The sequence below is a fragment of the Festucalex cinctus genome, chromosome 19 (assembly GCF_051991245.1).
Source record: "Festucalex cinctus isolate MCC-2025b chromosome 19, RoL_Fcin_1.0, whole genome shotgun sequence".
NCBI lineage: Eukaryota > Metazoa > Chordata > Actinopteri > Syngnathiformes > Syngnathidae > Festucalex > Festucalex cinctus.
In genome coordinates, this window is record NC_135429.1 from 1,173,250 (window position 1) to 1,200,484 (window position 27,235).

The window sequence follows — 27,235 nt, forward strand, 5'->3', positions numbered from 1 at the left end:
GTGCTGCTGCTCATGTCTGTATAAGGGACTCAGCCAATCACGTAACTGGCTCCGCCTCATGTCATTTGATTGACAGACCAAGACATTCGGCTGTAAAACGCCATTATGTATAAGAAGACCATTGTGGAAAAGGACATTATGAAATAAAAACTGACTTTGTAAAACAACGTTTTATTATCTTGTAAAACCTTGAAAATAAATTAAATGTCATTATTTTAAAAAAGTATGATGTTAAAATAATCATTACGAAATATTCAATCAAAATAAAATATTTGTTACATATTAAAGAATAGCATAAAACTTTTCATAATAATACTAACACCTCATCTTAAAATTTAATGGCCATATTACATAATTGCCTGTTATTTATCAAAAGAATAGTTATTTCAAAAAGGCCTTTTTATTTATTGAATTTTGACACTTTTGGGCTTCCATAGGCTTGTGCTCGCTGAACTTTTATTTTCTCATCACACGCACTTGGGCCCGGTCGCCGTGACGTCACAACCCTGCGACCATAAACATTGGCTTAAAGCCATACACCACACCTAGTTTGCATGATAGTCACAGAAGACAAAAACAATACAATTGCACTGTGTTGATGCCCGGATGTTCGCAATTGTCAATCGCTGTCGTTACAGAGCAAAAAGGTTGGATAATGGCGACTGCATGGACTTGTTTAGTGCTGCTGATCTGTCAATCAAGGTAGTATTTGGCATCTTTGACATCGAAGACTGACGAGCCATTAAATTTGGTGAAATTTGTGTATTTAATAGTGCTGTTAAAGCATTAATCAATCAATCAATATATCGTATTATGTATTAATGCAGAATATTTTGACAGCAGAAGACCCTTTAGCTGACAGCAGATGGTTACGTTCAAGGTAGAACAGGTTTGAGAAATAAACACAACAGCATGCATTAAAGTAAAGCATTTAATAAATGTTCATATTCAGAATATTTGTATGCAAGTAATGATTAGAAAAAGAGCATGAGCATGTGCAGGGGACCAAAAACTGTTGACATCAACATTAAATGTCAAAAGAATTAACACATAACAGGTGCACTTTAAATTTGACAGGCAAAAAAAAAAAAGTTGATAAAAAGCCTTTTTAATTAAGCAATTAATCAAAATTAGTGATTAATCTGATTTAAAATAAAATCATTTGACAGCTCTAAATATTGAACCATCCCATTTTGGAAGTTTGAAAATCTGCTCACCCTGGTCTCGACATCCAGACAGGTAGCACCCAACATCCCACCACAGATTAGACATTAATGAATATCATTCAAGTAATTTATCATAACAAAAAGTGATGTATGAGCAATGTTAACATCTTTACACAAACATTCAAGGTATTCATGTCAAACTGGTCCCTCTTCACATGAATCAGTAGTAGCTTTTAGCCTACAATTGGTCCCCTGGCCCTTCAAAATTGAATTGTTTCAGGTCATCGCAAGCTGAGGGGACCGAAAGGGAGGTGGCGTACCTCAGCTTGAGATGTTGAGGGTCACTTGAATGCAGACACGGGGACCTGAAGCGCACACTGACCGCAGCAGAAGAGCCAGCAGGAGCTTGCCCGTCGTCTGCAGGAAGAACCACTCGGACAACAACAAAACCAGCACTTTATTCACAACAGCAGTACACATTTGTGAAAAATGCCATACATGTTCATTGAACATGCTTTATTAGACAGCATGCTTAGCAAAATGTCGTTCAACAGTATACATATTTGTAATTATTAAATGCATCGTACATGTTCTCGCTCTCTAAAGTCTCAAACTGAAAACTTGCAATTGTTACTTCTTTTTTTTTATTCAAGCAGAAAAGCATATTTAGAACAGACAAAAGTACAACAAGCTTCAGTTGTATCCATAATTAAAAAAATAAAAATAAATAAAATAAAATAAAACAAAACATTTCATAGACATAGAAACCGGCTACATTTTTAGTGGTTTGGGGGGGGGGGTAAACAAGCATGCAGTCAGTCAGTGTGAGTTGGTGCACACCCAGTGAGTTGGTGACAGAGTGGAAATGAACATCGCTAGTCTCACACAAGACATTCTCCCTCCCTGGAAGGTTGCTGGCTCTGCTCTTCAACACTTGCAGCATCCACAAGCACCTTTGTGGGGAACAGAAGAAAACAGACTCTTGTGAACGTGTTGCCATCCATGTTGATACGCAATTAACTGCACACTTGCCTCAATAGCAATGAAGACTTTCATCTGGAGCTCCTTTGTGTACATTTATTCTTCTTCAGCCTGTAACAGAAGAAAAAAAGGCTTGATTGATGTTGCTCAATCATGATGCAAATACTGCACTGCACAAACCAAAAAGCTGCTCAGCCCCCAAACAACTTCACTATCTTGTCAGACTCATCTTCTCAACCTGAAAAACAAGCAGACGAATGCACATGGTCACTGTTGACTTTTGATGCTGCTGTGGTTCCACTTGACGGACTCCGCCTCCTTCCTGCAAGATGAATTCAAGTGCATTTGTCGAGCCAGTTAATCACAAATCGCATCTCAAAAGGGCTTTCTGAGCCCAGAGCTGGCTAAATTAAAAGGTTTGTGGTGGCATCTCCCGACCTAAACGCCATCTGAAAAGGGAAGAAGAAAGAAAAAAATTAAAAAAAAATCAAGTGGACCAGCGATGGATGGACCAACCCCAAAAAGACTGCTCTGCATTAGCTAAAAACAAATTCCTGTGCAAGAAGAAAAATGTCAAAATGAGTCGTGTACTTGGTTGAGGTCCTCTTGTACGAGCGGGTGCAGAGACAAGCCTAAAAATGGACAAAAAAAATGGCTCAATATGACGGACTTGTGCCTGAAATGCAACCGACATTGTGCAAAGCCGCTTTCAAGTAGCCATCAATGGAACAAAACTGAACCCAGACAAGCCAAAAACAATGACAGAGCAAGATCTTGCAAACACGAACCACTCTCCCCACACTTTGCACACCCAAACAACGAAGGCATGCCACAAAGCTCCATATTCTGCCCCCTCCTGGTCGCATGTCAGTTTTGATAGCAACAAACCTCTTGTGTCAAGTCATCTTTCTGGTGCCAGCCACTTGGTTCCTAAATTGCTGGGGAAAGAAAAGAAATGTCATGAGTTATGTGCTAACTTCATATTGCTTATTTCTTGACTTGCCTGATGTGTTTCATGAGGCTGCTCAAAACAAGCACACAATCGCGGCCCTTTTTGTGCAACTGCTGCGGTTGGATGTGATGGCCCCTCCCACAACCTGCAAGAACATTTGTGCAAAACATTAGAAATGAGTCTCAACAGCTTATCAAAGGTTGGCGACGTCCGCTGACCTTAAGCATCCAAGGAGAAGGAAAAAAAAACATTTGAGCAACCTGGAGACGAGAGCGGAGACGGCTGGACCAATCGGCTGCAACGGATGACAAGTGTTAGACAATGTTGACACAAAGGCCCGACACCTTTGATTTTATTGTGCTCACCTGGCTTTTTCTTGCCCCCCCTCCCAAAAACACTCATGTACTAACTACGTTGGTCCACTTCCTCTTGGGTCCCCTCACGAAAGCTGGTGCCTCCATAAGCCTGAAACACAGAGTGGGACAATTTCATCATTGATTTCAATTTGTGCTTATTAACATGATTGCGTGCTTCCTCAAATCCTACACTGGCCTTCAACTGTCGTCAACAACAACAACAACAACAACGTCTGGATCCAGACAAGGCACAAGTGCAGACCACCTGACGCAAGACAACTCCAACCGTCAGCTCTCGGAGCCCTGACCAACTTGTCCTCATTTCAAAGCAACCTTTCCAGTCCAGCACAAAATTGTCACCCAGAACCAAAGTCAACCAAAGGGCACCTGGAACTCCCCACACATCATACAATTCATATAACAAGTCAAGTTTTGTGTGTGCGCTTGATTCTTGACTTGTTCCTTTGCCTCCTCGTGCCATCTGGCTCATCATCCAACCTGCAAAAGACAAACATGCCATTAATTGTGTGCTGGAGGGAACTTTATTTCATGTGTGTTTGTATATTTCAACCTCATACAATCCATGTTGAAACAAAATAAAATGACCCAGACTGCCAAGTTTAGCAGAAAATTACACATAGAAAAACAAAAAATAAAAAACAGTGCATAAGACAATATCACATTCACAAGTTTGCAAAACAAAAAACAATCAAGGAAAATAAATGACAATATTAGATAACCCTTCACATGAATTGTAAGATGGAGATGGTGGGTGGCTGGCGAGTACAATTCTTACAAATTCAATAACTCAGAGTTGAAGGGGGGAAAAACAAAAACATTTGACCACGACAGCAAAATTCACAAGCCCAGACAAGGAAATGACCAATGATGGAAAAAAAAAAAAAAAAAAAAAAAAAAGACAAAAACAAAAGTTACACACCACCAGAAATAAAACGATATTCAATAGACCCAATCAACAATTAGTTAAACAACAAAAGACCTTACAGTTCAGTACAAAGCTTTCAGGTGCGTCATTTACAACAATGGAGAAAAAAAAAAAAAAGAAAAAAAAGAAAAAAAAAAGAAGCTGGCCAGCATTAAAACCAAACAAAGCAAATACATTTGAAATGGTGGCATAAGTACCCAAATTAATTGCAAAATAAAGCAAAGTGAATTGAATTGTGAAGTCATGTGATCAAACCTCAAATGTTTGTCGTGTCCCTGTGAAGCTAAGCTAATGTTAGCTTCACAGTTCATGCAGCCAGCAGCTTATCTGCATTTGACAGATGAAGGTAAACGTCACCGGTTGGTTTGGACTTTTCACTTCAAGACAGTCCTGCAAGAAGCAAATATACGTGTCACTGTAAGAAACGGGAACAAACGCCGGCCAAACATTTGCTCGAGTGCTAACTTACCTGAGAAAAGGCCACACGTGTCGGCGCCATCTTGCCTAACCTGTAATCCCGTCGTGCACACCTGTCTCTAATATCACCTATCAAAGTCTTCTTCTGCTTAATTGAACGGCGCTTTCTTCTGCTTGTTGAACGGCGCTTTGCACACTTGCGCCCCCCGGTGGCCCGTCAGCATTACTGCTTTGTTTTACCATGGAATTTGCTGCTTTCACGCCACAAAAAAATGCATTCATTCACGTATATATTTATTTATGTATTTATTGCACGGTGTCTGGTGTAAGGAGGACTTACCAAGAATGAAAAAAAGCTGTTTTGACTCAATTTTGGCGTTGACAACCGAGCAGGCTATTTCACCAAAGCACATTCGCCACTTTCATTTTCGTTACAAAAATTATTTGTTTTGAAAGATTGTTTGGAAGTGTTTACCTAGCGCCAACGGATTGCCCGGAAATGGTACAAATAAACAAACATTTTTTTGTTATTTATTTTAATTTTTTTGCGTTGTCAAGACAACCTGTCAACCGCACAGTTTTGCCTTAAAGTGATTTGAACCTTTTCCCTTCCCGTAGGCATCCGGTTCAGCAAGTTCGCAATGTTCGCAATCGCAGTCCTGTCGTTTGAGTGAGTATTTTAAACAAATTTAAACTGCCGTTTCATGTGTGTATGGCTAATACACGACCTAGAAGGATGTTGATAACACTTGAGCTTGTTTATTGTTACTCGCGAGTTCATTGGAAGCTCGCTTGCTAATATGTCAACAAAGCCTCGTGGCTCGGCAGCTAGCTCGCTAGCACGCCCACAAATAGCACTCAGCTGTCAATCAAAAGTCAATCAAGGAAAACGCTTGACTTGAATGTTGTTTGGTGTATTCTTCTGCAAACAGAAGCTGATGGCCACAATGAAAGAGAGTGATGGCTTCACCTGCTACATCCTTCACATCTCATCACCAACATCTTCTACAAAAGGTAACACATGCCTATTTGCGTCTGTTTTATTCTATGTAGCTGGTGGCGAGAGGATCAAAACATTAGGTACACCTGCACTAGCTACACATAATACGAATACTGCTCATATTTTCTGAATATTGGTTTTAAAAATAACATGTTAAAAACACCTGTAAAAAAACAAAAAAGAGAAACTGTTTAAATATTGAACAAATTATTTATTGAAATAGGTCCCTGTCTCTTTTGGTCATTGGATATTTGTTTAACAACATATATCAAAAATAAAACGAATTTCTAATTTCAATGTTTTAAAAATTGAAATACAGCTCGATTTTCTCGTTTGGTTGTTTGGAACGAGCAAGGAAAAGCCTCGTAACAGTTTAATTATTAATTTATATTTCAAAAACGTAAATAGGATAAAGCACGAAGCAAAAACAAAAAACAAAAAAAACTCGTAACCGTGAGCATTTCTCATACTGGCCAGGAGATGGCGATCTGGCGTCTAAAAAACCGATACCCATTCTGTATGACCATCTCCAGTCAAAATTCCACAAACGGTAACTAAATACGTGGAGATAATTGCTGGTTAATGCGAGCATAATAATAAAAATAATAAAACAAGGACAAGCAGACATTGCTTTTAAGTTGTGGTTTGGAAAAACATGTATAAAATGCTCATTTTCTTTCGTACTATTTTCAAATTTGAAGTGGAATGCGGGAAGACTTCATGCTGTGATCCTTTTGCGTTTCCCAGTTCACAGCACCATGCTACACTCATTTCCATGGCAGACTTTGTGAAAAATAATAATAATGTAAAAAAAAATAGACGTACATAAAATGTCTTTTTTTTTTTTCTTAATTCAAACTTGCATTACTCCGTGCCAGTAGCACTTTAACATATTCTAACTGTTGGGGAGAAAAATCAAAGTGTCATCTTCAAAAAGATCAAAATTTTGCTGATACCCCCAAAAACAGCTTCTTACTTTACTTTGGGTGCATCTTTTTTTTTTATTTTGTATTTTTTATTTTTTAGGCGTTTTAGAAAAAAAAAAAAAAAAAAAAAAAAAGACAGGCACAAATCAGGCCTGGACAAAAACATTAAGGTGGTACAATAATACTAACAGTAAATGGCAACAAAGTTTTCAATAACACCTGATGGAATTATTTTAAGGAGAACATCAATTCAAAATGCTCAAAGTGTCACTCTGTTCAAACACAAGTCTCATTTCTCAACTTAATTGAATGCCCAATGGCGAGGAAAAACAAACCAAACAAAACAGTAAAACATCATTGTTGCTACAAAGCACACAAAACCAGAAGGAATTTATTTTTATTTTTTTTGCCCATGTGTTTTGACATGGAGTGAAACCCTGAGAATGCAGTCATGAGCAAACTTGAAGTGATAGTGGAGAATATGTCTGAAAATGTTGCCCAAATGAAACAAATTCCCACTTTACAAGTTTGAAAATGTCTGTCATGCTCATCCACAACCTTCGTGTCCCGAAAGTCAAATTATTTTCCAGTCTTAGAGGCATCATCATCATTTCAAAAATAAATAAATAAATAAATAAATGTCCAGGCATGTTTGGTGATTAAAAAAAGATTTTTTATTTATGCCTGTGGTTTTTTTGTTGTTTTTATTTTAAACATTTGTAAATGTTATTGTTTTCTTTCTTTCTTCATTTCTTAATCACGCTACCTGGATAGTTGGGGGGGAAATCCACCCTTTTTAGCACTTTTGCTGAATGGCACCAAACCTCAATTGCAGTAATGGGACTTGGGCAACAAATTGATATCAGTGTAAAATAAAAAAGAAAAAATAAATAAATCCTGTTGGGCTTTTTTTCCCCATAGACTTGATGAAGGTTTTTGATACTGTAGATCACAATATATGAATGAAGAAGAAAAAAAAAAAAGATTAAATATGGCGTGAGAGTCCTGACACATAAATGACCTAAAAGTTATGTAGATGACAGAAATGACGTCAGTATGTGCTGCTTCATCATTTCAAATCAAATGATGACTCACGAGGTCACAAGGGTCTGTGCTCACGCTTCAACTAGTTATAAAAAAATAAAAATTAAATTGAATACTTAAAAAAACAAAAAAAATCACCCTTGAAGGCAGTTATTTTTCTTGGTACTTGTGTAACACGATCCCCCGATGTATCCTTTATTGTCAGAGTGGCTAATATGAAGGAATAAGATGAAAAACATTCCAATAATGTGTCAATCAGATTTCAAAACTATGTTCTCTTATCCTCATACCTACGATTAAGGTCTTCCAACATATTTTTCAAATTCTTTTTTTTTTTTCTTCTTCAACCCATCGGTACTGGTAAACGCCTAAACAATGTTCCTTTCTTTTGGGGATTTTTTTTTTTTTTTGACCACCCCAAAAAATAATTTTCTTAGTTTATTGTACACGGTCAACTTTCAAATAATGTTACTGTTTTTGATGAAATGGATATAATTATTATTATTATTAAATATTATTAAATAATTAATATAATATATTATAATTAATATTAAATATTATTTTTTTTTAATCCAATTAATTGCCCGCCAAAATAATCGACTGGTTAATCAATTATTGCAGTTAGTTGCGGTCATAATTAAGATTTTTATATTTAGCATGCAATTGTTTTCTATTACAATTTAAAATCTGAATATTTAAATTTGACATTTTCTGAGTTTGAAATTTTGTTGAAGCCATTCCTTGCGGAAGGGAAGACTTCACCTGATGCACAAAAAAAAATAAAAATAAGTGTCCAGCATGCTCAAAAGACTGATGACTGATCAGTTAGTGGACATAACTCAAAATATTGAATCAAAAACATTTGGAAGACCCCAACCAACAACATTGGGACATTCCGTGTCCCAAGAGTTTGCCTCCCTTGTCGGGGTCTTTTTTTTTTTTTTTTTTTTGGCCACCTCACTTTGGCCCCTCCTTCAGGTGGTGATCCCATAGGAAGGCGGGCCCACATTGCCTTTTTGGGCGATGTAAAAATATGTAATCAATAATATAGATTGACATTCAAGTTTTGTATGTTTTTGAAATACTAAGACATATATTGTCAAGGTAAAACTGTTTTTGAAAAATGTTTACTTTTTTTGAGAATCATATTTCTGGAATCAAGTATTGTTTTCCCACGGGAAGGTGAAGGAATGAACGAGGAGCAGTTTGTTGCCTGTTTGACATCCAATTTGAACTCGTTTGCATTTTGACATGTCAACAATTGTTGAGAATGTTACTCACTGCTTTCTTTTTTTTTTTTTTTTTTTTTTTTGTCTGCATGATTGACAGCCTGGGGGAGATTTCAGCAGCCGACACGCTTGACGGACGGACGGACGGCAACCTGCATTTGGACACATGATGATTATGAGTATGTACGCAGTGTTGTGTGTTTAAGGAGCTGGCCCCGCCCACCCGTCCAATTCCCAAAGATTTTCACAAGCCTCTCAAAGCACTGAGAATCTTGCACGGAGAATCTTTGGCAATCGGGCCCCTCATGTGTGATGTTACATCGGCCCACAAGAGGGCCTCGCTCTCGCACATCCTCAAACACTTCTGGACAAGGTTGTTTTTTATTTTTTTATTTTATTTTATAGTTTGGTTTTTTTTTATTATTTTTTTGTCCAGTTAGGATCGGTTTTATTTTATTTTATTTTTTCTTCTGTCATATGTTGGCATGTGCAGTGATTGTCAACCTTTACCCCCTGCAAAATATTTTATCAGCCAGGTTGCCCCTAACCAGGCCAAAGCAAAGACAGGTTTCTTTGATATCGCTTTCTGCTTTATTCAACTTTAAAAAAATAAATAAAAAATAGTTAAATAGTAAACTTAATTGTAAAGTACATTTTTGTGTTCATAAAAATAGTGTCCCACTTTGTGCTCATAATACAGACCTTTTTTGAAAAAGAAATAATTCACTTAATTATTAAATCATTTAAAAAAAATAAATTTTAAAATGTATATTTAATCATGACAAACGAGCAACAGTCAACACTTAATATTGCATTGTTGCTATGAAGTGACTTTTAGTGAGCAACTTGTGCTTTTGTCATTTTTGGTGGCAGGGAGGCAACTGCTGTCAATCAAGCTTTTTTATGTATTTGTTATTTTTTTGCATGGCTGTTGCTTTGTCAATCTTTTCAAACGTCATTTGAGAAGTGCTGATACGTCATGCCTATTTTTGGTCAGGTTGACATTTCTGCTGTCACATGACTGCTTTTCACTTGACATGTTGACACACCTGCAATGCCTCGTTAGCCCTGAAGAAGAGTTTTTACCTTGACAATAAACTCATCTGGCAGTCAACCAAAGGCTTCTCCGCCACTTTTTGCCCCCGTTAGGTCTTAGTTTTTTTTTTACTTTTTGTGTTTTATTCATTCATTCATTTATTTATTTATTTATTTATTTATTTATTTGAAAACCTGTCCAGAAGTGTGTGAGGATGTTGGAAAGTACGTCACTTACTTTTCATCCCGGTCTGTACAAGATGTCGGATGTGCTCACGTGGTGTCCGTGTGTCATTGGAAGGAAGTCAGGTGACAGGTGAGCTCCTTCAGCCGAGTTGGTCCCACATACATGCAAAAAGCGCCTGAAATGCTTTAAAAACTTTTGTTAACAATAAATGCTTCAACTTGAACGGACGACTTTTGTCTTTTTATCCGTCAATTTACTCTCAACTGCTTTGGTTTGTCGTGGCAAACCATGTGAAAGGTTGAGGTGAGTTTGCCAGCAGTCACCAAACCAGTGTGTCATCTCGTCTTACTCATCCTGTTTGCTCTCCAAATGGTGAAATTGATGTCACTTGCTATCAAATGTTGACATTTTCATTACTTTGTCTGTGGTGAAGACAAAAAGTGTTTTGTCCATTGTCGTGACTGATGTGCAACTCTCACCTCAAGGCTCAAAATGGCTTCCAAAAGCTCTAACTCCGCCCAAATTTTGGCTCCACCAATCAGGAAGTGGCACAAATTTGCATAACCACGCCCACTCAAAACTGACCAATCACAACGCACGGTTTTGCAAACTTTTGCAATTCTGACCAATCATGGTGCTTCAATTTTTTTTAGTCACGCCCATTTATACTGGCCAATCACAGCGCTTCTTTTTGCAGAGCCACGCCCACTTTTTAACCAATCACAGCCCTTTTTCCTCATTGCTCTGCCCACTTCCAGAGCTATCAGCCAATCAGCAAGCAGTATTCCAGCCTTGTCCCACCCAATTTCACAAAAAAAATTCTTGGGGAGAAAAAATCCAGGGGGAAAAAAAAAAAAAAATCCAGGAAAAAAAAAAAAAAAAAAAAAATCAGGATTTTTTTTTTTTTTTTTAATTCCTGAATTTTTTATTTTTTTTATTCTTGATTTTTTTTTTTTTTTAGTTCTTTTTGTGCAAGTTTTATTTTTTTAAGTTTTTGTGATGTTTGAAAATGACAAAGAGTGTAAGTGTTCTTTTGTAATCGAGCTTTATTTTTATTTTTTTGCAGAGTAGACATGAAATGACAAAGCAAACAAAAGTTACAAGTTGGATGACATTCTGCTTGTGGTCAAGAAGTCAGCCAGGAACAAGAAGATGGACCTAAGACAAAAGACAAAAAAGTGAGTCAGTCAACTTGTAGTGCAGAAAAATGGGTTTTTGGCATGAAACTTACCAAGACAAGTTGTCTTCTGGAACGGTTTCCACACTGCTGCATTTTCAGGAAGCTCATCGCATTTCTTGCTGCCTGTAAAGAAAAATACCAATAAAAGTGAGGAGTTGATCAAAGTTGGCATGATTGTGCAATGAAGAGTGTCAACATGTACCTTGTGGATGCAAAATCAGCGAGAAAATCTGAAGCTGTGCGCACGCTTGTCCAACTTTGACTGTGAGTAGGTAAACCGGCGGTCGTCTTCCACTTGACAAAAATTCAAATGAGAATTGAAAGCTGAAATGAAACTTTCTCTCTTGCCAGCTGAGGACAACGACTGCAATCAGTCTGCTTTCTTTCACCTTGGAGCATCCAGCAGCTTCATCTGCAACACAACATGCAAGGTGGACACCATGGCAAGCGGACAATCACTTTTTTTAGCAGACAGTTTTTTTTTAATAATTAGCCTTCTGTTGAAGCAGCGCGTCAAGCATGTTGGCACACTCTTGAAGAGGACAGACAAACCTGCACAACACAAGCAAGGAACCAGTCAACATGCTCATTTATTTTATTTATTTTAAACTAAAATGTTGAAAATGGAGGCAGCTTGGAGCACCACCTGCAAGGAGTCGTCTTGATTGCAGAAACTTGGACTGGAAGGTGCACTGCATGCAAAGTCAAAGAGAACACAGGTGAGTGCACTTTGAAATGTTTAATTGGCAAATTTGTTTGGAGCTTACGTTGGCATTCATGTTGGACACAAGTTGATCATGTCTGATGGACTGCACCATCTAGACTTTTAAGAAAAAAAAAATGGGTTAATCAAGTTAAATGTTTGCAACAGGTCCAAACCTTGATGAAGACGACTTTGACCTGCACAGGTGGAGCCATGCTGCGTCAATCAGGCTCTTCACCACCACCTGGTGGACAACAGCAGGAAGAACATGAGGGTAAAGTAGCTTGTTGAGCAGGCTTCCCCAATCCTGGTCCTTTTGGGCCTGAGTCCTGTACGATTTACATTTTTCTGTACATCACACCTGACTCTTAAAGATCAGAATCAGCTGTTGTGCAGAAAAAAAGTAAAACCTGCAAGACTCTGGCCCTGAAGGACCAGAATTGGAGGAGGGTCCTGACTGCAGTTTCTCATTGCCGCTTTGGTGAAACATTAAAAGGAAAAAGAAAATGTTGACTTGTTGCCAGTCTTGTTCCACAGCTCTTTGAAGCGCCGTCCATCTCATCCAGATCTCCTGTGCCGAGCTCGTTATGCCTGAAGTGATACAAGAGGTTCAATCACATGCTGAAATAAACGTGTCAAACATTTGGGCTCTTGTGAACGTGTGTGTTTCACCAGTGAAGGGCAGCACTGGACGCCTCTTCCACGACGACGTGCAGCTGCTGGCCTGAAAGATACGACAACGTTTGTGTAAGCATTTTAACTTTTACAACAGTCGGCCTTACAAGCTAGTTTAGCTTAGTTGAAAGTCTCATGAAGCCACGCCTCAAACGACAGCAAGTCGGCCATTTTAGAGCCTGTGGACAGAAAGAAGAATCAACAACCTGAAACTTTATTTTGTCTGTTTAATAGATATATTTAATAAAAACTTGCATTCTGCCATTTTTGCAGTCAATCTGGCCGTTGTGTTGAAGATGCGAGCCTGTGGACAGAAAGGAGACATTTAGAAACACTTGATACAAACTGGTTTGTTTGTGAGTCCACGTTGAAACGCACAGCAAGTCGGCCATTTTAGGCTCAATTTGAAGATTTCCACCTGTAGACAAACAATTAGACAATTAACACGCATGCATATAAAGCTGCTTGATTCAGTCCGTGTAATTGTTATATTTTGGTCTACTTACCTTCCGGAAAACGTCGCTTGCTTTTCGTCGCGATTCTGGGGGAAAAAAAAAAAAAAAGTGACAATAAAGGCGTTTTGGTGCAGTTTAACCTCGTGGAACCATTTTTTTTAGTAGCAACGCTGGCACAAACGTGTTAGCAAGATGCAAGCACGCCAAAAGTGCTACATTGCGTTAAAAGTGAACAAAAGTAGCGAATTTAAAGTTATTAAAAGCGCGAACACTCACCTGGTCAAAGTGTTGCAAGATCTTGTGGAACAGCATGTGGACGAGGACGACGCGATGCTGTCGGAGGTGAGAGAATGAGCGTCGCGTTTCTTCCGGCTTAAATAGGTTTCCGGTGATGACGTCACTATAAAAAAAAGCAAAAAAATAAAAAAGTTCGCTATTTAACATAGAAACAAACACAAATCGAACTTTACTGCATTGAATAAGCAAGAGGAAAACATTCGAAGTGGTTCATAGCAAGACGCGTCAACCGCGTCCGGGATTTGAACCCGGTTCGTCTGCTCCGGAGACATGATCCTTCACCACTCGGCCAGTGGTTCTCATGGCGGTTTCGTTTTTTAGAACGTATTCATCAAGTGTTAGAGGGAAGCAGCAAACCGAAAATGCGTCAAACAACATTTAAATACGACCAAACGACCTGAACTTTTCACTGGGAGGTAGTCGAGTGGTAAATGACTTTGCCTGTGCATCAGCACGCTCGGGTTCGATCCTTACTCTTTCTTGCTTTTGAATTGTAAATTGGGGTCACCGGGGATCGAACCGTAGTCGTCTGCACACCAGGCAAAGTTTTTACCGCTCGGCCACTTTGTCCGAGTCGCGGCGATTTATGTTTTAGTATTCCAAGTGACAAATGCACATTGATCCTTACCGTAATATGGACGTTGGCTTTGGCAGGACTGCTTGTGTTTCCTTTCGCCATCAAAGTGAACATTTACCAAAGTCAAAATGTCAAGTTCTCCTCCATCACTAAACCTGTCCTGCCCGATATCCACTTGAAACATTTGACTGACAATTCACTTTTTAAATATCAGCTTGCACGTTAGCATTGCTCAGTCTTACATACAAATAGCAGACGAGTATTTCAATTGTAAACTTTGTCATGACTCGATTTGAGCATATTTGTCATGGTGTGGTCTGCTTTCATTGTCAAGCCGCAGGGGGCTCGTCTTGGAATTGCTAAGTCACTTTATGACTGAAGTAAAAAGGCAGTGGAGTTTGTTACTTGTGCTTTATTACGAGAAACAAAGATGAATTCACAATATTACACGGGAACAAATGTGGGGACACTTGGGGGTGGGAGAGCTGCCGACTCGTCATCTGGTGGTCTCACAGCGGCCAGGCAGTTTGGAAGAGGACCAGAGCACCACATGTTCTCTGCAGGGGGGTGACATATGGGGACATTACATTAGGTACAAACGCACAATCAAAAAATACAACATCTCGAGAAAATATGGTGCAGTTGTTTTACTTGACCCTTTTGCAGTAGAACTGTGTGATATGGGCATTTTATATACACCAATAATATCACTCCCGATATATTTATTTTGGTTTAAAACTGAACGAAGCAACTGGTAAATTTCTGTGATCTTTTATTTGATTTTCCTCATACAAAAATAAAAATTTTATATAGACGACACAATTCAATTCAATATTCTAATAAGTACCATGTAACGTGCGATGGACACGCTCTCAATAGCCAAATGCGAGGCCACCATATTGCTCCTCCCAATAAATGTTTACCGGCATACGATTCTATATATTTACAGTAACCAAATTCGAGAAAATATTTGACCGTAATTAGTAGAAATAGCATGATTTATGATGTTCTTCTTTATAATTTATTAAACAGAACTTAAGGCATTTTACAACTGCCTTCAATACATATATAAATTATATGCATCTAATACACTCGTATTAGAAAACAGTGTGACCAAGAAAATAGGTCAAACCGGCGAGCAATGATACATGGTGAACTTGTGCACGCTGTCTGTTATAAGGACTTCCCAAGAATGAAAAAAAAAATGTTTTGACCAAATTTGGCGTCGACAACTGAGCAGGTTATTTCAACAAAGCACATTCGCCATTTTCATTTCCTTACAAAAAATCAATTTACTAATAGTAGAAAGATTGTTTGGAAGTGTTTCCCTAACGCCAACAGATTGCTGGCCAGCAGGAAAAAATTAAGTTTGAAACGGTGGTAAAAGAGCGAGCCGTTCTCAATGAAGCAAAGAAACGCATTGTGACGTAATGTGCTCGAACCTCAAACGCTCTTTTCCCTCAAATGTGCGAATCCTACAAGAAGCAAAACGTCATGTGAGAAAGGGCAACAAACGCCAAAAAGTTGCTCGTGTGCTCGCCTACCGAGCTGACAGAAGACCACGCATATGGTCGCAGAAAAGAAACAACAAACCTGCATCAAGCGAGCTGCAGTCGGACGTGACGTCAGTCCACCATTCAAGTTTTTCCGCTTGTTGCACACGAGCGCCGCCCGCTGGCCTGTCATCAGGACTGCAAAAGTGTCGCACCTTTATAACAACATATCTATGTTGTTGGTTTTTCACTTTTGTTTTTGAGATCGCCCAGATGTACATGTCTATTTTTTTTGTAAGCCTATAAGCTTCATTTGTTGATAAATAAATGCTTAAACAAACAAACAAACCCACGAGCACGCGGGTCGCCAGAGACCCTTCCAGTGTGACGTCCCGTTAAAGTGCGCCCCCTTGCGGTGAAGGGAGAGCGTCAATGCGAGTGTATGATACATGGTGAACTTGTGCACGCTGTCTGTTGTAAGGAGGACTTACTAAGAATGAAAAAAAAAGATGTTTTGACCAAAACTGAGCAGGTTATTTCAACAAATCACATCCACATTGGTGCAAAATGGCCTTTCCTTACACCCAACCACAACCCCCCCCCACCACCACAAGTATTAATCGACATAAACCAAGAGCAGCCCGATATATGCCTCGCAGCACATTCAAGTTCAAAGTTACAACAAATATATATTTTCATATTAATTAAATAGCAGAATAGGAAGAGGGACCCACTTTTTTTGACTTTCCATCAGCGTGCAGTGTCCGTCTCTTTCGTCCTTGTTTTGCTCCTGCACGAACATCTTTGTTTTGTATTTTTTTGTTTTTGTTTTTACTTTGCCGTTCCCCCTTTCAGGCACGACTGCAACATCGTGGCTTCACTTGTTGATCTCTCGTTATTTTTCGGCATCTTGCAACTTCTTCAGCTCGTGCTGCCCGTGGTTTGTGCAAAACAAAAACAAAAAACAAAAAAAACCCAAAACAAAACAAAACAAAAAACGTTCAATGTCCACACTTGAGAAATAAATGTTTGTTCATTCCGTCTTTCAATGCAACCGCAAATGCTAAAGGCGTGCAACTGATCTTGCGGCTCTCTCGACTTGCTGAAAGAATGAAAACATTTGACTGAAAGACGAAAGCATGAATGTTTTCTTCTTCTTTGAGCAACCGTGGCGTCTCAGTGCTGACGCCAGCACAGACAGCACCACCTGGTGGATGAAAAGATGCTGTGGAGACAGAGAATGTCTCAGATTTCATGTAAATAAAGTGCTGTACACACGCTTGGAATGGAGATTTTACACTGCTTGTAAACAAACGATACTTAAAATGCTTTATTTGCGTCAAAACAACCAAAACTCAGCCAAGAATATCACGATTATCTTTGTGTTTGTCGTGTACCAACCTTCAGATTCTGTGCTTGGACAATGCTTGACCAAAAAGTACAAACACAAAAATAAAAAACTCGATAAAAAATAAAAATAAATGTGTAAATAAATACAAAAATAAATAATCAAATTCATTTATTCATTTACTTCACGCTTTTGGCGTCGACAGCCGAGCAGGTTATTTCACCAAAGCACATTCGCCACTTTCATTTTCGTTACAAAAATGTATTTTTACTATATGTTTTGAAAGATATTTTGAAGTGTTTCCCTACCTCAATCGGATTACCCGAAGATGTACAAACAAACAAACAAATATGTACACATTATGAACCTCAACGTAATTTTTATTTTTTATTTTTTCTTCAGACAACCACGTACTTTGCCTTAATGTGAATTGAACGTTCTCGCTTACCGTACGTATAGGAAGCATTAGCAAGCCTTCACTCAATCGCAGTCCTGTCGTTCGAGTGAGTATTTTAAACTGCCCTTTATATGTGTATGACTAATACACGACCTAGAAGGCTCTTGATAACATTTGAGCTTGTTTATTGTTACTCGCAAGGTCATTGGAAGCTCGTTTGCTAATATGTCAACAAAGCCGGGTGGCTAGGCAGCTAGCACGCCTACAAGTAGCACTCAGCTGTCAATCAAAAGTCAATCAAGGAAAACGCTTGACTTGAATCTTGTTTTCTTCTCCAAACAGAAGCTGACGGCCACAAGGAAAATAGAGTAATGGCTTCACATGCTACAAATTGCTACATCTCGTCACCAACATCTTCTACAAAAGGTAACACATGCCTATTTTGCTCCTGTTTTGTTCTTGTGCCGCTGGTGGAGAGTCAATCAAAACATTCTCACTCTTTGGGTCATTTAATATTCGTTTGAAAACAGATAATAGAAATAGAAAAACGAGTCATATTATTAAATTTTCGTTTTAAAATAGAAACACCAAATTTGAAATACAGCTCGTTATTCTCGTTTGGTTGTCTGGAACGAGAAAGGAAAGCCTAGTAACAGTTTAATTATCAATTTTTATTTCAACAACGTAAAAAGGAGACAGCACGAGGCACAAATCGAAAAAAAAACGACTTGTATTTTTGTTTATGGATCGAGAAGTTGTCACCCCGAGCATTTCTCATACTGGCCAGGAGATGGCGACATTGACATTTAAAAAACAACAACAACCCCAATATCGATTCTATGTGACCATCTCCAGACAAAATTAGACAAACTACACATGTAGACAATTACCGGTACCCGTCTTTTAATGCAATAATAATAATAATAATATTAATAATAATAATATTATTAATAATAATAATAATAATAATAACGACAGACATACATCAGACATCTCATATTTTTAAATGTCATTTTATTCCAAATATTTTTAAATGTCTATTTTTTAAAAATATTTTTAAATGTCTTTTTTAAAATATTTTTAAATGTGTATTTTTAAAAATGTTTAAATGTCTTATATTTTATAAAATTATTTTTACATGTCTCATTTTATAAACATACTTTTAAATGTCTTGTATTTTTTTTTATATTTTTAAATATCTTGTATTTTTTTAATATATTTTTAAATGTCTTGTATTTTTTTATATTTTTAAATGTCATATTTTTTTAAAATATTTTAAATGTCTCTTGTCATTATTTTTTTTAAAATGTATCTCTTATATTTTTAAATGTCTTATATATTTTTAAAGTATTTTTAAATCTCTCTCACTCACTCACTAAAACAGTAATGAGACTTCTCCTGACCCGTTCCAGACAGCCAAACGAGAAAATCAAGTTGTATTTCAATCTATTTTAAAATGAAAATCAAATCACGACTCACTCTTATTTTTAATATTTGTTTTTAAAGAAATATCCACAGACCAAAACACACTAACTTTACACTTGCACAAGCTCCTCATAATATGAATACTGCTAATAATTTCTGAACATTTGTTTAAAAAAAGAAATCTTTTTTTTTTTAAGACGACCTGTCATAAAGAATGAGAAAAACAGTTTAAAGATTGAAAAAATATATATATTCATTGAAATAGTTCGACTAAGCCCAACATTGGAGTATGGCGTGTCGCCATATGAAAGGTGTCTCTCATTTTGGGTTATCAATTTGGATGTAGCTTTTATTTTGCTGCTGTATGGAGACTCCTCCTTTGGAATTTTCAAAGGCCATTCCGAGCACAATTTCAAACCATCGTCATCATTGATGAATTGTTTGTCTTTTTTATTTTTTTTTATTTTCTTAAAGTCCACTGACTGTTTAAATATTGATACGGCTTTAATATCAAGTATTGTCAAATTTATAGTGCAACCTCTCAAAACGAAAACAGCAAAAGTTATTCTGATTTATAAGAGTGGAGAACAACATTGATTTACTCATTACAAACCTATATATTGTTACTGTCACAGTTCTTTAAAAAAAAAAAAAAAAAAAAATCCATGAAACTATTTTCACATAAACCTTATTGAGAAAGGCAGTAATGGGACTTGTGGAACAAATTTCTAACAGTGTAGACTGAGAAAAAAAAAATACTGTTGTGATTTTCATAGACTTAATGAAGGTTTTTGAAAGGTTTTTAAAAATCTTGTTTTTGCACTTTATGCTTATTAAAATAAGTTTCAATTGAAATGTGCTAAAAAGCAGTTGTTTTTTTGTTGTTGTTTTGTTTTTGTTTTTTTTTTCTTCAACCCGTAGGTACTGCCTAAACAATGTTACTTTCTTTTGGGGATATTATTATATTATATATATATATATATTTTTTTTTTTCAAAAAATAGTTTTACAGTAATCATAATCCGTTTATTGTGCATGGTAAACTTTCAACTAATATTGAAATAATGAAATGTAAAGTTTTTTTTTTTCCTATCCAATTAATTGCCCTGCAGAATAATCGACAGATTAATCAATTATTGCAGTTAGTTGCAGCCATAATTAAGCTTTTTATATTTAGCATGTATTTTTTTCTCTATTGCAATATAAAATCTGAATATGTAAAGTTTACATTTTCTGAGCTTGAAATTTTGTTGAAGCGATTACTTGTGTTATTATGTGATATTCAAGTTGGTATATATATTTTTAAATACTCTTAAGACGCAAACTGTATTGTCAAGGTAAAACTGTTTTTAAAAACAGTTTCATATTTTTGAGATGGAAAATATCTTTTCAAGATCATTTTCCATTTTTGAGAGTCCTATTGCCCGAATCAAGCCATCTTTTTCCACGGGAAGGTGAAGGACTGATGGAGGATCCGTTTGTTGCCTGTTTGACTTCTAATTTGAACTCATTTTGGCATATTGACGACATCTGATTCTGATCATTATGTGGCCATTGTGAAAAGTGTTGACAATGTGACTCACTGCTTTGTTTTTTTGTCTGGATGATTGACAGCCTCGGGGGACCTTTCAGCAGCCGACAGACTGGACGGACAGACGGATGGACGGCAACCTGCATTTGGACACATGATGATTGTGAGTAAGTACGCAGTGTTGTGATTTTGTAATGGACAAAGGACACAAAAAAAAACAACAACAACAAAAAAAAAACACTTAACAAAGGAGCACCTTTATCAATCTTTTAAAAAATTTTGTAATGGACAAAAAAAAAAAAAGGATAGACTTAACAAAGGAGCACCTTTATCAATCTTTTCAAATTTTTGTAATGGACAAAAAAATAAATAAATAAAAAAAAAAAAGGACAGACTTAAAGGAGCACCTTTATCAATCTTTTCTAATTTTTGTAATGGACAAAAAAAATAAATAAATTAAAAAAAAAAAAAAAGGACAGACTTAAAGGAGCACCTTTATCAATCTTTTCTAATTTTTGTAATGGACAAAGGACAAAAAATAAAAATAAATAAAGGATAGACTTAACAAAGGAGCACCTTTATCAATCTTCGAATTTTTGTAATGAAAAAAAAAAGAAAAAAGGATAGACTTCACAAAGGAGCACCTTTATCAATCTTTTCTAATTTTTGTAATGGATAAAAAAAAGAAAAAAAAAAGGATAGACTTAACAAAGGAGCACCTTTATCAATCTTCTAATTTTTGTAATGAGAAAAAAAGAAAATAAAAAAAAAGGATAGACTTAACAAAGGAGCACCTTTATCAATCTTTTCTAATTTTTGCAATGGACAAAAAAAAAAAAAAAAAAAAAAAAAAAAAAGGATAGACTTAAAGGAGCACCTTTCTCAATCTTTTCTAATTTTTGTAATGGACAAAGGACAAAAAAAAAAAAAAAAGCACTTTAAGGGGCACCTTTATCAATCTTTTCTAATTTTTGTAATGGGAAAAAAAAAAGGATAGACTTAACAAAGGAGCACCTTTATCAATCTTTTCTAATTTTTGTAATGGGGGAAAAAAAAAAGGATAGACTTAACAAAGGAGCACCTTTATCAATCTTCTAATTTTTGTAATGAAAAAAAAAAAGAAAAAAGGATAGACTTAACAAAGGAGCACCTTTATCAATCTTTTCTAATTTTTGTAATGGGGGAAAAAAAAAAGGATAGACTTAACAAAGGAGCACCTTTATCAATCTTTTCTAATTTTTGTAATGGGGGAAAAAAAAAAGGATAGACTTAACAAAGGAGCACCTTTATCAATCTTCTAATTTTTGTAATGAGAAAAAAGAAAAAAAAAAGGATAGACTTAACAAAGGAGCACCTTTATCAATCTTTTCTAATTTTTGTAATGGACAAAAAAAAAAAAAAATTAAAAAAAAAAAAAGGATAGACTTAAAGGAGCACCTTTCTCAATCTTTTCTAATTTTTGTATTGGACAGAAAAAAAAAAAGGATAGACTTAACAAAGGAGCACCTTTATCAATCTTCTAATTTTTGTAATGAAAAAAAAAAAGAAAAAAGGATAGACTTCACAACGGAGCACCTTTATCAATCTTCTAATTTTTGTAATGAGAAGAAAAAAAAAAAGAAAAAAAAAGGATAGACTTAACAAAGGAGCACCTTTATCAATCTTTTCTAATTTTTGTAATGGATAAAAAAAAAAAGAAAAAAAAAGGATCGACTTAAAGGAGCACCTTTATCAATCTTTTAAAATGTTTGTAATGGATAAAAATAAAATAAATAAATAAATTTTAAAAAAGGATAGACTTAACAAAGGAGCACCTTTCTCTATCTTTTCTAAGTTTTGTAATGGACAAAAAAAATAAAAAAATAAAAAAAGGATAGACTTAAAGGAGCACCTTTATCAATCTTTTCAAATTTTTGTTATGGACAAAAAAAATAAATACATTTAAAAAAAAAAAAAAGGATAGACTTAACAAAGGAGCACCTTTATCAATCTTTTCTAATTTTTGTAATGGACAAAAAAAATAAATACATTTAAAAAAAAAAAAAGGATAGACTTAACAAAGGAGCACCTTTATCAATCTTTTCTAATTTTTGTAATGGACAAAAAAAATAAATACATTTAAAAAAAAAAAAAAAAGGATAGACTTAACAAAGGAGCACCTTTATCAATCTTTTCTAATTTTTGTAATGGACAAAAAAAATAAATACATTTAAAAAAAAAAAAAAGGATAGACTTAACAAAGGAGCACCTTTATCAATCTTTTAAATTGTTTGTAATGGACAAAAATAAAATAAATAAATAAAAAAGGATAGATTTAACAAAGGAGCACCTTTCTCAATCTTTTCTAATTTTTGTAATGGACAAAAAAATAAATTAAAAAAAGGATAGACTTAACAAAGGAGCACCTTTATCAATCGTTTTAATTTTTGTAATGGACAAAAATAAAATAAATAAATAAATAAATAAAGGATAGACTGAACAAAGGAGCACCTTTATCAATCTTTTCTAATTTTTGTAATGGACAAAAATAAAATAAATAAGTAAAAAAGGATAGATTTAACAAAGGAGCACCTTTATCAATCTTTTCAAATTTTTGTAATGGGGAGAAAAAAAAAAAAAAAAAAAAAGTTTAGACTTAACAAAGAGCACCTTTATAAATCTTTTAAAATGTTTGTAATGGACAAAAATAAAATAAATAAGTAAAAAAGGATAGATTTAACAAAGGAGCACCTTTCTCTATCTTTTCTAAGTTTTGTAATGGACAAAAAAAAAAAAAAAAAAAGGATAGACTTAAAGGAGCACCTTTATCAATCTTTTCTATTTTTTGTCATGGATAAAAAAAACAAAACAAACAAAAACATGTTGACACACCTGCGATGCCTCGTTAGCCCCTACGAAGAGTTTTTGCTTTGACAACAAACTCTTCTGTCAGTCTGCCAAAGGCTTCTCCATGACTTTTTGAGCACCTGTTAGCTCCGCCATTTTCTACCTTGTTTTTTTTGTTTTAAATGAACTTGTGATTTGAAAACCTGTCCAGAGGTGTGTGAGGATGTTGCAAAGTACACGGCACTTACGTTTGATTGCCAGTGCGAGATGTCGGTTGGTGTGCTCACGTGGTGTCCGTGTGGCATTGGAAGGAAGTGACGTCACATGTGAGCTCCTTCAGCTGAGTCGGTCCCACACAAAAGCGCCTCAAAGGCTTTCAAATTGTCATGTCAAGCTTTTGTGTTCAATAAATGCTTCAACTTGAACGGGCGTCTTTGTGTTTTATCAGTCAAATGTGCCCTCGGCGCATTGGAAGCCTTTGCTGTGTAGTGGCAAACAAACGATTCTGAGTCTGACAGCAGTTTACCACTCTGTCGTCTCATATTCCTCCTCCTGTTGCTCTCCAAATTGTCAAATTTGAGCCGCTTTGGCTGACGTGAACACAAAAAGTCTCGTGTTCATTGGAGTAACTGATGTGAAACTCTTACCTCAACACTTCAAAATGGCTTCCAGAAGCTCTCTGCTGCTTTGACTGCCTCTAACTCCGCCCAGTTTTGGCTCCACCAATCACGAAGCAGCTCAAATTTGCATAACCACGCCCACCCCAAACCGACCAATCACAGTGTTCGATTTTGCAAAAACGGGCTTACTTTTGCAATTCTGACCAATCACGTCGCTTCAAAATTTTATAACCACGCCCACTTACACCAACCAATCAGTGCTTCGAGTTTGCAGAGCCACGCCCACTTTTCAACCAATCATAGCCTTTTTTCCTCATTACTCCACCCACTTCCAGAACTATTAGCCAATCACAAAGCAGTATTCCGGCCTCATCCTGCCCAATTTGAGGAAAAAAAAAAAAAAATCAAAAAAAAAATTTAAAAAAAAAAACCCTAAAAAAAAAAATCCCAAAAAAGAATTTAAAAGTTTTTTTTTTTTTAAGTTTATATTTTTTTTATGTTGTGTTTTTTTAAGTTGATTTTTTTATGTTATGTTTTTGTGATGTTTTGAGAAACAAATCAAGAATTAAAGTGTTCTTTTGTAATCAAGCTTTATTTTTTCTTTTGCAGAGTCGACATTAAATCACAAAGCAAACAAAAGTTACAAGTTGGATGACATTCTTCTTGTGGTCAACAGGTCAGCCAGGAAGAAGCGCATGGACCTAAAAAAAAAAAAAAAATAGTCTGCTGCTCACTGCATGTGGTCAAGTGGCTGGCCAGGAAGAAGAACTTGGACCTAAGACAACAAAAAAAAAAAAAAAGTGAGTCACAAAGTTAAGTCAACTTCCAGTGCAGGGAAAAAATAAATAAAAATTCTTTAGCATGAAAAACCTACCAAGATGAGTTTTCTGTAACTTTGTTTCCACACCACTGCATTTTCAGGAAGCTCATCACCTTCCTTGCGGCCTAAAGAGGAAAAAAAAAAAAAAGGCGAGTTGATCAAGGTTGGCCTGATTGTGCAATGAAGAGTGTCAACATCTGCCATGTACCTTGTGGATGCAAAATCAGCAAGAAAAGCGAAAGTTGTTGGTTCGTCGTTGAACTTTGGCCGTCAGCAGGTACCCCGTCGTCCTCCACACTGGACACAAATTCAAATGAGACAATTGAAAGCTGAAATCAAACTTTCTCTCTTACCAGCTGAGGACAACGACACCAATCAGTCTGATTTCTTTCATCTTGGAACATCCAGCAGCTTCATCTGCAACACAAGGAACATTCAAGATGGACACCATGGCAAGAAATTACTCATTTTTAGCACTTTTATAATTAACCTTCTGTTGAAGCAGCACACCTGTGAAGAGGACAGACAAACCTGCACAACACAAGCGTGGGACCAGTCAACATGCTCATTTATTTTCTTTATTTTAAACTAAAACGTCGAAAATGGAGGCAGCTTGGAGCACCACCTGCAGGGAGTCGTCTTGATTGCAGAAACTCCGACCGGCCCCACTTGGACTGGAAGGTGCACTGCATGCAGTCAAAGAGAACGCAGGTGAGTGCACTTTGAAATGTTTAATTGGCAAATTTGTTTGGAGCTTACGGTGGCATTCATGTTGGACACAAGTTGATCATGTCTGATGGACTGCACCATCTAGAATTTTAAGAAAAAAAAAAAAAAAAAAGTTAAAAGTTAAATGTTTGCAACAGGTCCAAACCTTGATGAAGATGATTTTGACCTGCACAGGAGGAGCCATGTTGTCAATCAGGCTCTTCACCACCACCTGGTGGACAACAGCAAGAAGAACATGTGAGGGTAAAGTACCTTGTTGAGCAGGCTTCCCCAATCCTGGTCCTTGAGGGCCCAAATCCTGCAGGTTTAGCATTTTTCTGTACATCACACCTGACTCTTAAAGATCAGAATCAGCTGTTGTGCAGAAAAAAAGTAAAACCTGCACGACTCTGGCCCTGAAGGACCAGAATTGGACGAGAGTCCTGACTGCAGTTTCTCATTGCTGCTTTGGTGAAACATTAAAAAGAAAATATGTTCACTTGTTACCAGTCTTGTTCCACAGCTCTTTGAAGCGCCGTCCATCTCATCCAGATCTCCTGTGCCGAGCTCGTTATGCCTGAAGTGATACAAGAGGTTCAATCACATGCTGAAATAAACGTGTCAAACATTTGGGCTCTTGTGAACGTGTGTGTTTCACCAGTGAAGGGCAGCACTGGACGCCTCTTCCACGACGACGTGCAGCTGCTGGCCTGAAAGATACGACAACGTTTGTGTAAGTATTTTAACTTTTACAACAGTCGGCCTTACAAGCTAGTTTAGCTTAGTTGAAAGTCTCATGAAGCCACGCCTCAAACGACAGCAAGTCGGCCATTTTAGAGCCTGTGGACAGAAAGAAGAATCAACAAACTGATGCTTTATTTTGTCTGTTTGATATATATAATTAAAACTTGCATTCTGCCATTTTTGCAGTCAATCTGGCCGTTGTGTTGAAGATGCAAGCCTGTGGACAGAAAGGAGACATTTAGAAACACTTGATACAAACTGGTTTGTTTGTGAGTCCACGTTGAAACGCACAGCAAGTCGGCCATTTTAGGCTCAATTTGAAGATTTCCACCTGTAGACAAACAATTACACAATTAACACGCATGCATATAAATCTGCTTGATTCAGTCCGTGTAATTGTTAATTTTGGTCTACTTACCTTCCGGAAAACGTCGCTTGCTTTTCGTCGCGATTCTGGAAAAAAAAATGTGACAATAAAGGCGTTTTGGTGCAGTTTAACCTCGTGGAACCATTTTTGTAGTTGCAACGCTGGCACAAACGTGTTTGCAAGATGCAAGCACGCCAAAAGTGCTACATTGCGTTAAAAGTGAACAAAAGTAGCGAATTTAAAGTTATTAAAAGCGCGAACACTCACCTGGTCAAAGTGTTGTAAGATCTTGTGGAAATTCGTGCGGGGCAGCAGTTGGACGAGGACGACGCGATGCTGTCTGAGGTGAGAAAGAATGAACGTCGCGTTTCTTCCGGCTTAAATAGGTTTCCGGTGATGACGTCACTATTAAAAAAAAGCCAAAAAATAAAAAAGTTCGCTATTTAACATAGAAACAAACACAAATCGCAGTTTACTGCATTGAATAAGCAAGAGAGAAACATTGGAAGTGCTTCATAGTAAGACTCGTCAACCGCGTCGGGGGTTTGAACCCGGTTCGTCTGCTCCGGAGACATGATCCTTAACCACTCGGCCAGTGGTTCTCATGCCCGTTTCGTTTTTTAGAACGTATTCATCAAGTGTTATATGACGCAACAAACCGCAAATGCGTCAAACAACATTTAAATACGACCAAACGACCGAAGTTTTTCACTTGGAGATAGTCGAGTGGTAAATGACTTTGCCTGTGCATCAGCACGCTCGGGTTCGATCCTTACTCTTTCTTGCTTTTGAATTGTAAATTGGGGTCACCGGGGATCGAACCGTGGTCGT

General features: G+C 36.7%; 2 protein-coding genes and 3 long non-coding RNA genes across 47 annotated transcripts; 2 read left to right on the forward strand and 3 right to left on the reverse strand.

The window, feature by feature from the left end:
- Positions 1 to 1,608: 1,608 nt before the first annotated feature.
- LOC144007869 (uncharacterized) lies at positions 1,609 to 5,612 on the reverse strand. Of its 4 annotated transcripts, none has more exons than XR_013280434.1 (10): positions 5,159 to 5,612; positions 4,871 to 5,069; positions 4,657 to 4,791; positions 3,465 to 3,564; positions 3,318 to 3,394; positions 3,151 to 3,244; positions 3,036 to 3,085; positions 2,328 to 2,385; positions 2,199 to 2,258; positions 1,609 to 2,119 (listed from the first exon to the last, which is right to left on the reverse strand). It is a non-coding gene; the product is annotated as an uncharacterized LOC144007869 (long non-coding RNA). The 4 variants fall into 4 exon arrangements; XR_013280431.1 differs by having other exon boundaries at positions 3,465 to 3,953; positions 5,159 to 5,558; XR_013280432.1 differs by lacking the exon at positions 3,036 to 3,085 and having other exon boundaries at positions 3,465 to 3,953; positions 5,159 to 5,552.
- Positions 5,394 to 13,061, forward strand: LOC144007864 (uncharacterized). Of its 10 annotated transcripts, none has more exons than XR_013280412.1 (8): positions 5,394 to 5,488; positions 5,751 to 5,832; positions 9,118 to 9,196; positions 10,313 to 10,368; positions 11,306 to 11,417; positions 11,519 to 11,683; positions 11,771 to 12,138; positions 12,291 to 13,061. It is a non-coding gene; the product is annotated as an uncharacterized LOC144007864 (long non-coding RNA). The 10 variants fall into 10 exon arrangements; XR_013280413.1 differs by having other exon boundaries at positions 11,311 to 11,417; XR_013280410.1 differs by lacking the exon at positions 10,313 to 10,368 and having other exon boundaries at positions 11,519 to 11,691; positions 11,771 to 11,850; positions 11,929 to 12,138.
- Positions 11,266 to 23,815, reverse strand: LOC144007860 (uncharacterized). Of its 15 annotated transcripts, XM_077507812.1 has the most exons (13): positions 23,394 to 23,815; positions 20,372 to 20,459; positions 13,529 to 13,652; positions 13,304 to 13,338; positions 13,176 to 13,215; positions 13,053 to 13,101; positions 12,905 to 12,976; positions 12,795 to 12,846; positions 12,320 to 12,713; positions 12,187 to 12,237; positions 11,622 to 12,111; positions 11,471 to 11,542; positions 11,266 to 11,397 (listed from the first exon to the last, which is right to left on the reverse strand). In XM_077507812.1, the coding sequence occupies exons 1-6, from the start codon at positions 23,448 to 23,450 to the stop codon at positions 13,071 to 13,073; spliced, it is 375 nt and encodes a 124-aa protein (XP_077363938.1). In that variant the 5' UTR covers positions 23,451 to 23,815; the 3' UTR covers positions 11,266 to 11,397; positions 11,471 to 11,542; positions 11,622 to 12,111; positions 12,187 to 12,237; positions 12,320 to 12,713; positions 12,795 to 12,846; positions 12,905 to 12,976; positions 13,053 to 13,070. The 15 variants fall into 15 exon arrangements, with proteins under 15 accessions (XP_077363938.1, XP_077363936.1, XP_077363934.1 ...); XM_077507810.1 differs by having other exon boundaries at positions 12,795 to 12,976; XM_077507808.1 differs by having other exon boundaries at positions 13,053 to 13,215.
- Positions 17,373 to 26,535, forward strand: LOC144007868 (uncharacterized). Of its 8 annotated transcripts, none has more exons than XR_013280425.1 (8): positions 17,373 to 17,470; positions 17,707 to 17,790; positions 20,403 to 20,482; positions 24,442 to 24,565; positions 24,687 to 24,862; positions 24,942 to 25,296; positions 25,452 to 26,026; positions 26,224 to 26,535. It is a non-coding gene; the product is annotated as an uncharacterized LOC144007868 (long non-coding RNA). The 8 variants fall into 8 exon arrangements; XR_013280427.1 differs by having other exon boundaries at positions 25,452 to 25,887; positions 25,955 to 26,535; XR_013280426.1 differs by having other exon boundaries at positions 25,452 to 25,557; positions 25,804 to 26,535.
- LOC144007857 (uncharacterized) lies at positions 24,337 to 27,057 on the reverse strand. 10 transcript variants are annotated; one of them, XM_077507790.1, is made up of 11 exons: positions 26,672 to 27,057; positions 26,456 to 26,490; positions 26,206 to 26,254; positions 25,952 to 26,133; positions 25,481 to 25,870; positions 25,345 to 25,395; positions 25,211 to 25,271; positions 24,939 to 25,002; positions 24,794 to 24,882; positions 24,640 to 24,710; positions 24,337 to 24,540 (listed from the first exon to the last, which is right to left on the reverse strand). In XM_077507790.1, exons 5-11 carry the CDS (start codon positions 25,637 to 25,639, stop codon positions 24,496 to 24,498), a joined length of 540 nt encoding a protein of 179 aa, XP_077363916.1. In that variant the 5' UTR covers positions 25,640 to 25,870; positions 25,952 to 26,133; positions 26,206 to 26,254; positions 26,456 to 26,490; positions 26,672 to 27,057; the 3' UTR covers positions 24,337 to 24,495. The 10 variants fall into 10 exon arrangements, with proteins under 10 accessions (XP_077363916.1, XP_077363920.1, XP_077363918.1 ...); XM_077507794.1 differs by having other exon boundaries at positions 25,481 to 25,525; positions 25,801 to 25,870; positions 25,952 to 26,254; positions 26,672 to 27,050; XM_077507792.1 differs by having other exon boundaries at positions 25,481 to 26,003; positions 26,062 to 26,254.
- Between the last annotated feature and the right edge of the window lie 178 nt (positions 27,058 to 27,235).

Bases quoted from the DNA above. Each gene is read 5' to 3' on its own strand.
- LOC144007857 (XM_077507790.1), bottom strand. From the start codon at position 25,639: ATGTACAGAAAAATGCTAAACCTGCAGGATTTGGGCCCTCAAGGACCA. The intron at 25,396-25,480 runs GTCAAAATCATC...TTAAAATTCTAG, and splicing joins ACATGGCTCCTCCTGTGCAG to ATGGTGCAGTCCATCAGACA. The intron at 24,883-24,938 runs GTAAGAGAGAAA...ATTTGTGTCCAG, and splicing joins GGTGTCGTTGTCCTCAGCTG to TGTGGAGGACGACGGGGTAC.
- LOC144007860 (XM_077507804.1), bottom strand. From the start codon at position 23,450: ATGCCACACGGACACCACGTGAGCACACCAACCGACATCTCGCACTGG. The intron at 13,653-20,371 runs GTGAGTCACATT...TTTTTTTTATAG, and splicing joins CCAGACAAAAAAACAAAGCA to TGACGTCATCACCGGAAACC. The intron at 13,216-13,303 runs GTAAGTAGACCA...GTTTGTCTACAG, and splicing joins CAAGCGACGTTTTCCGGAAG to GTGGAAATCTTCAAATTGAG.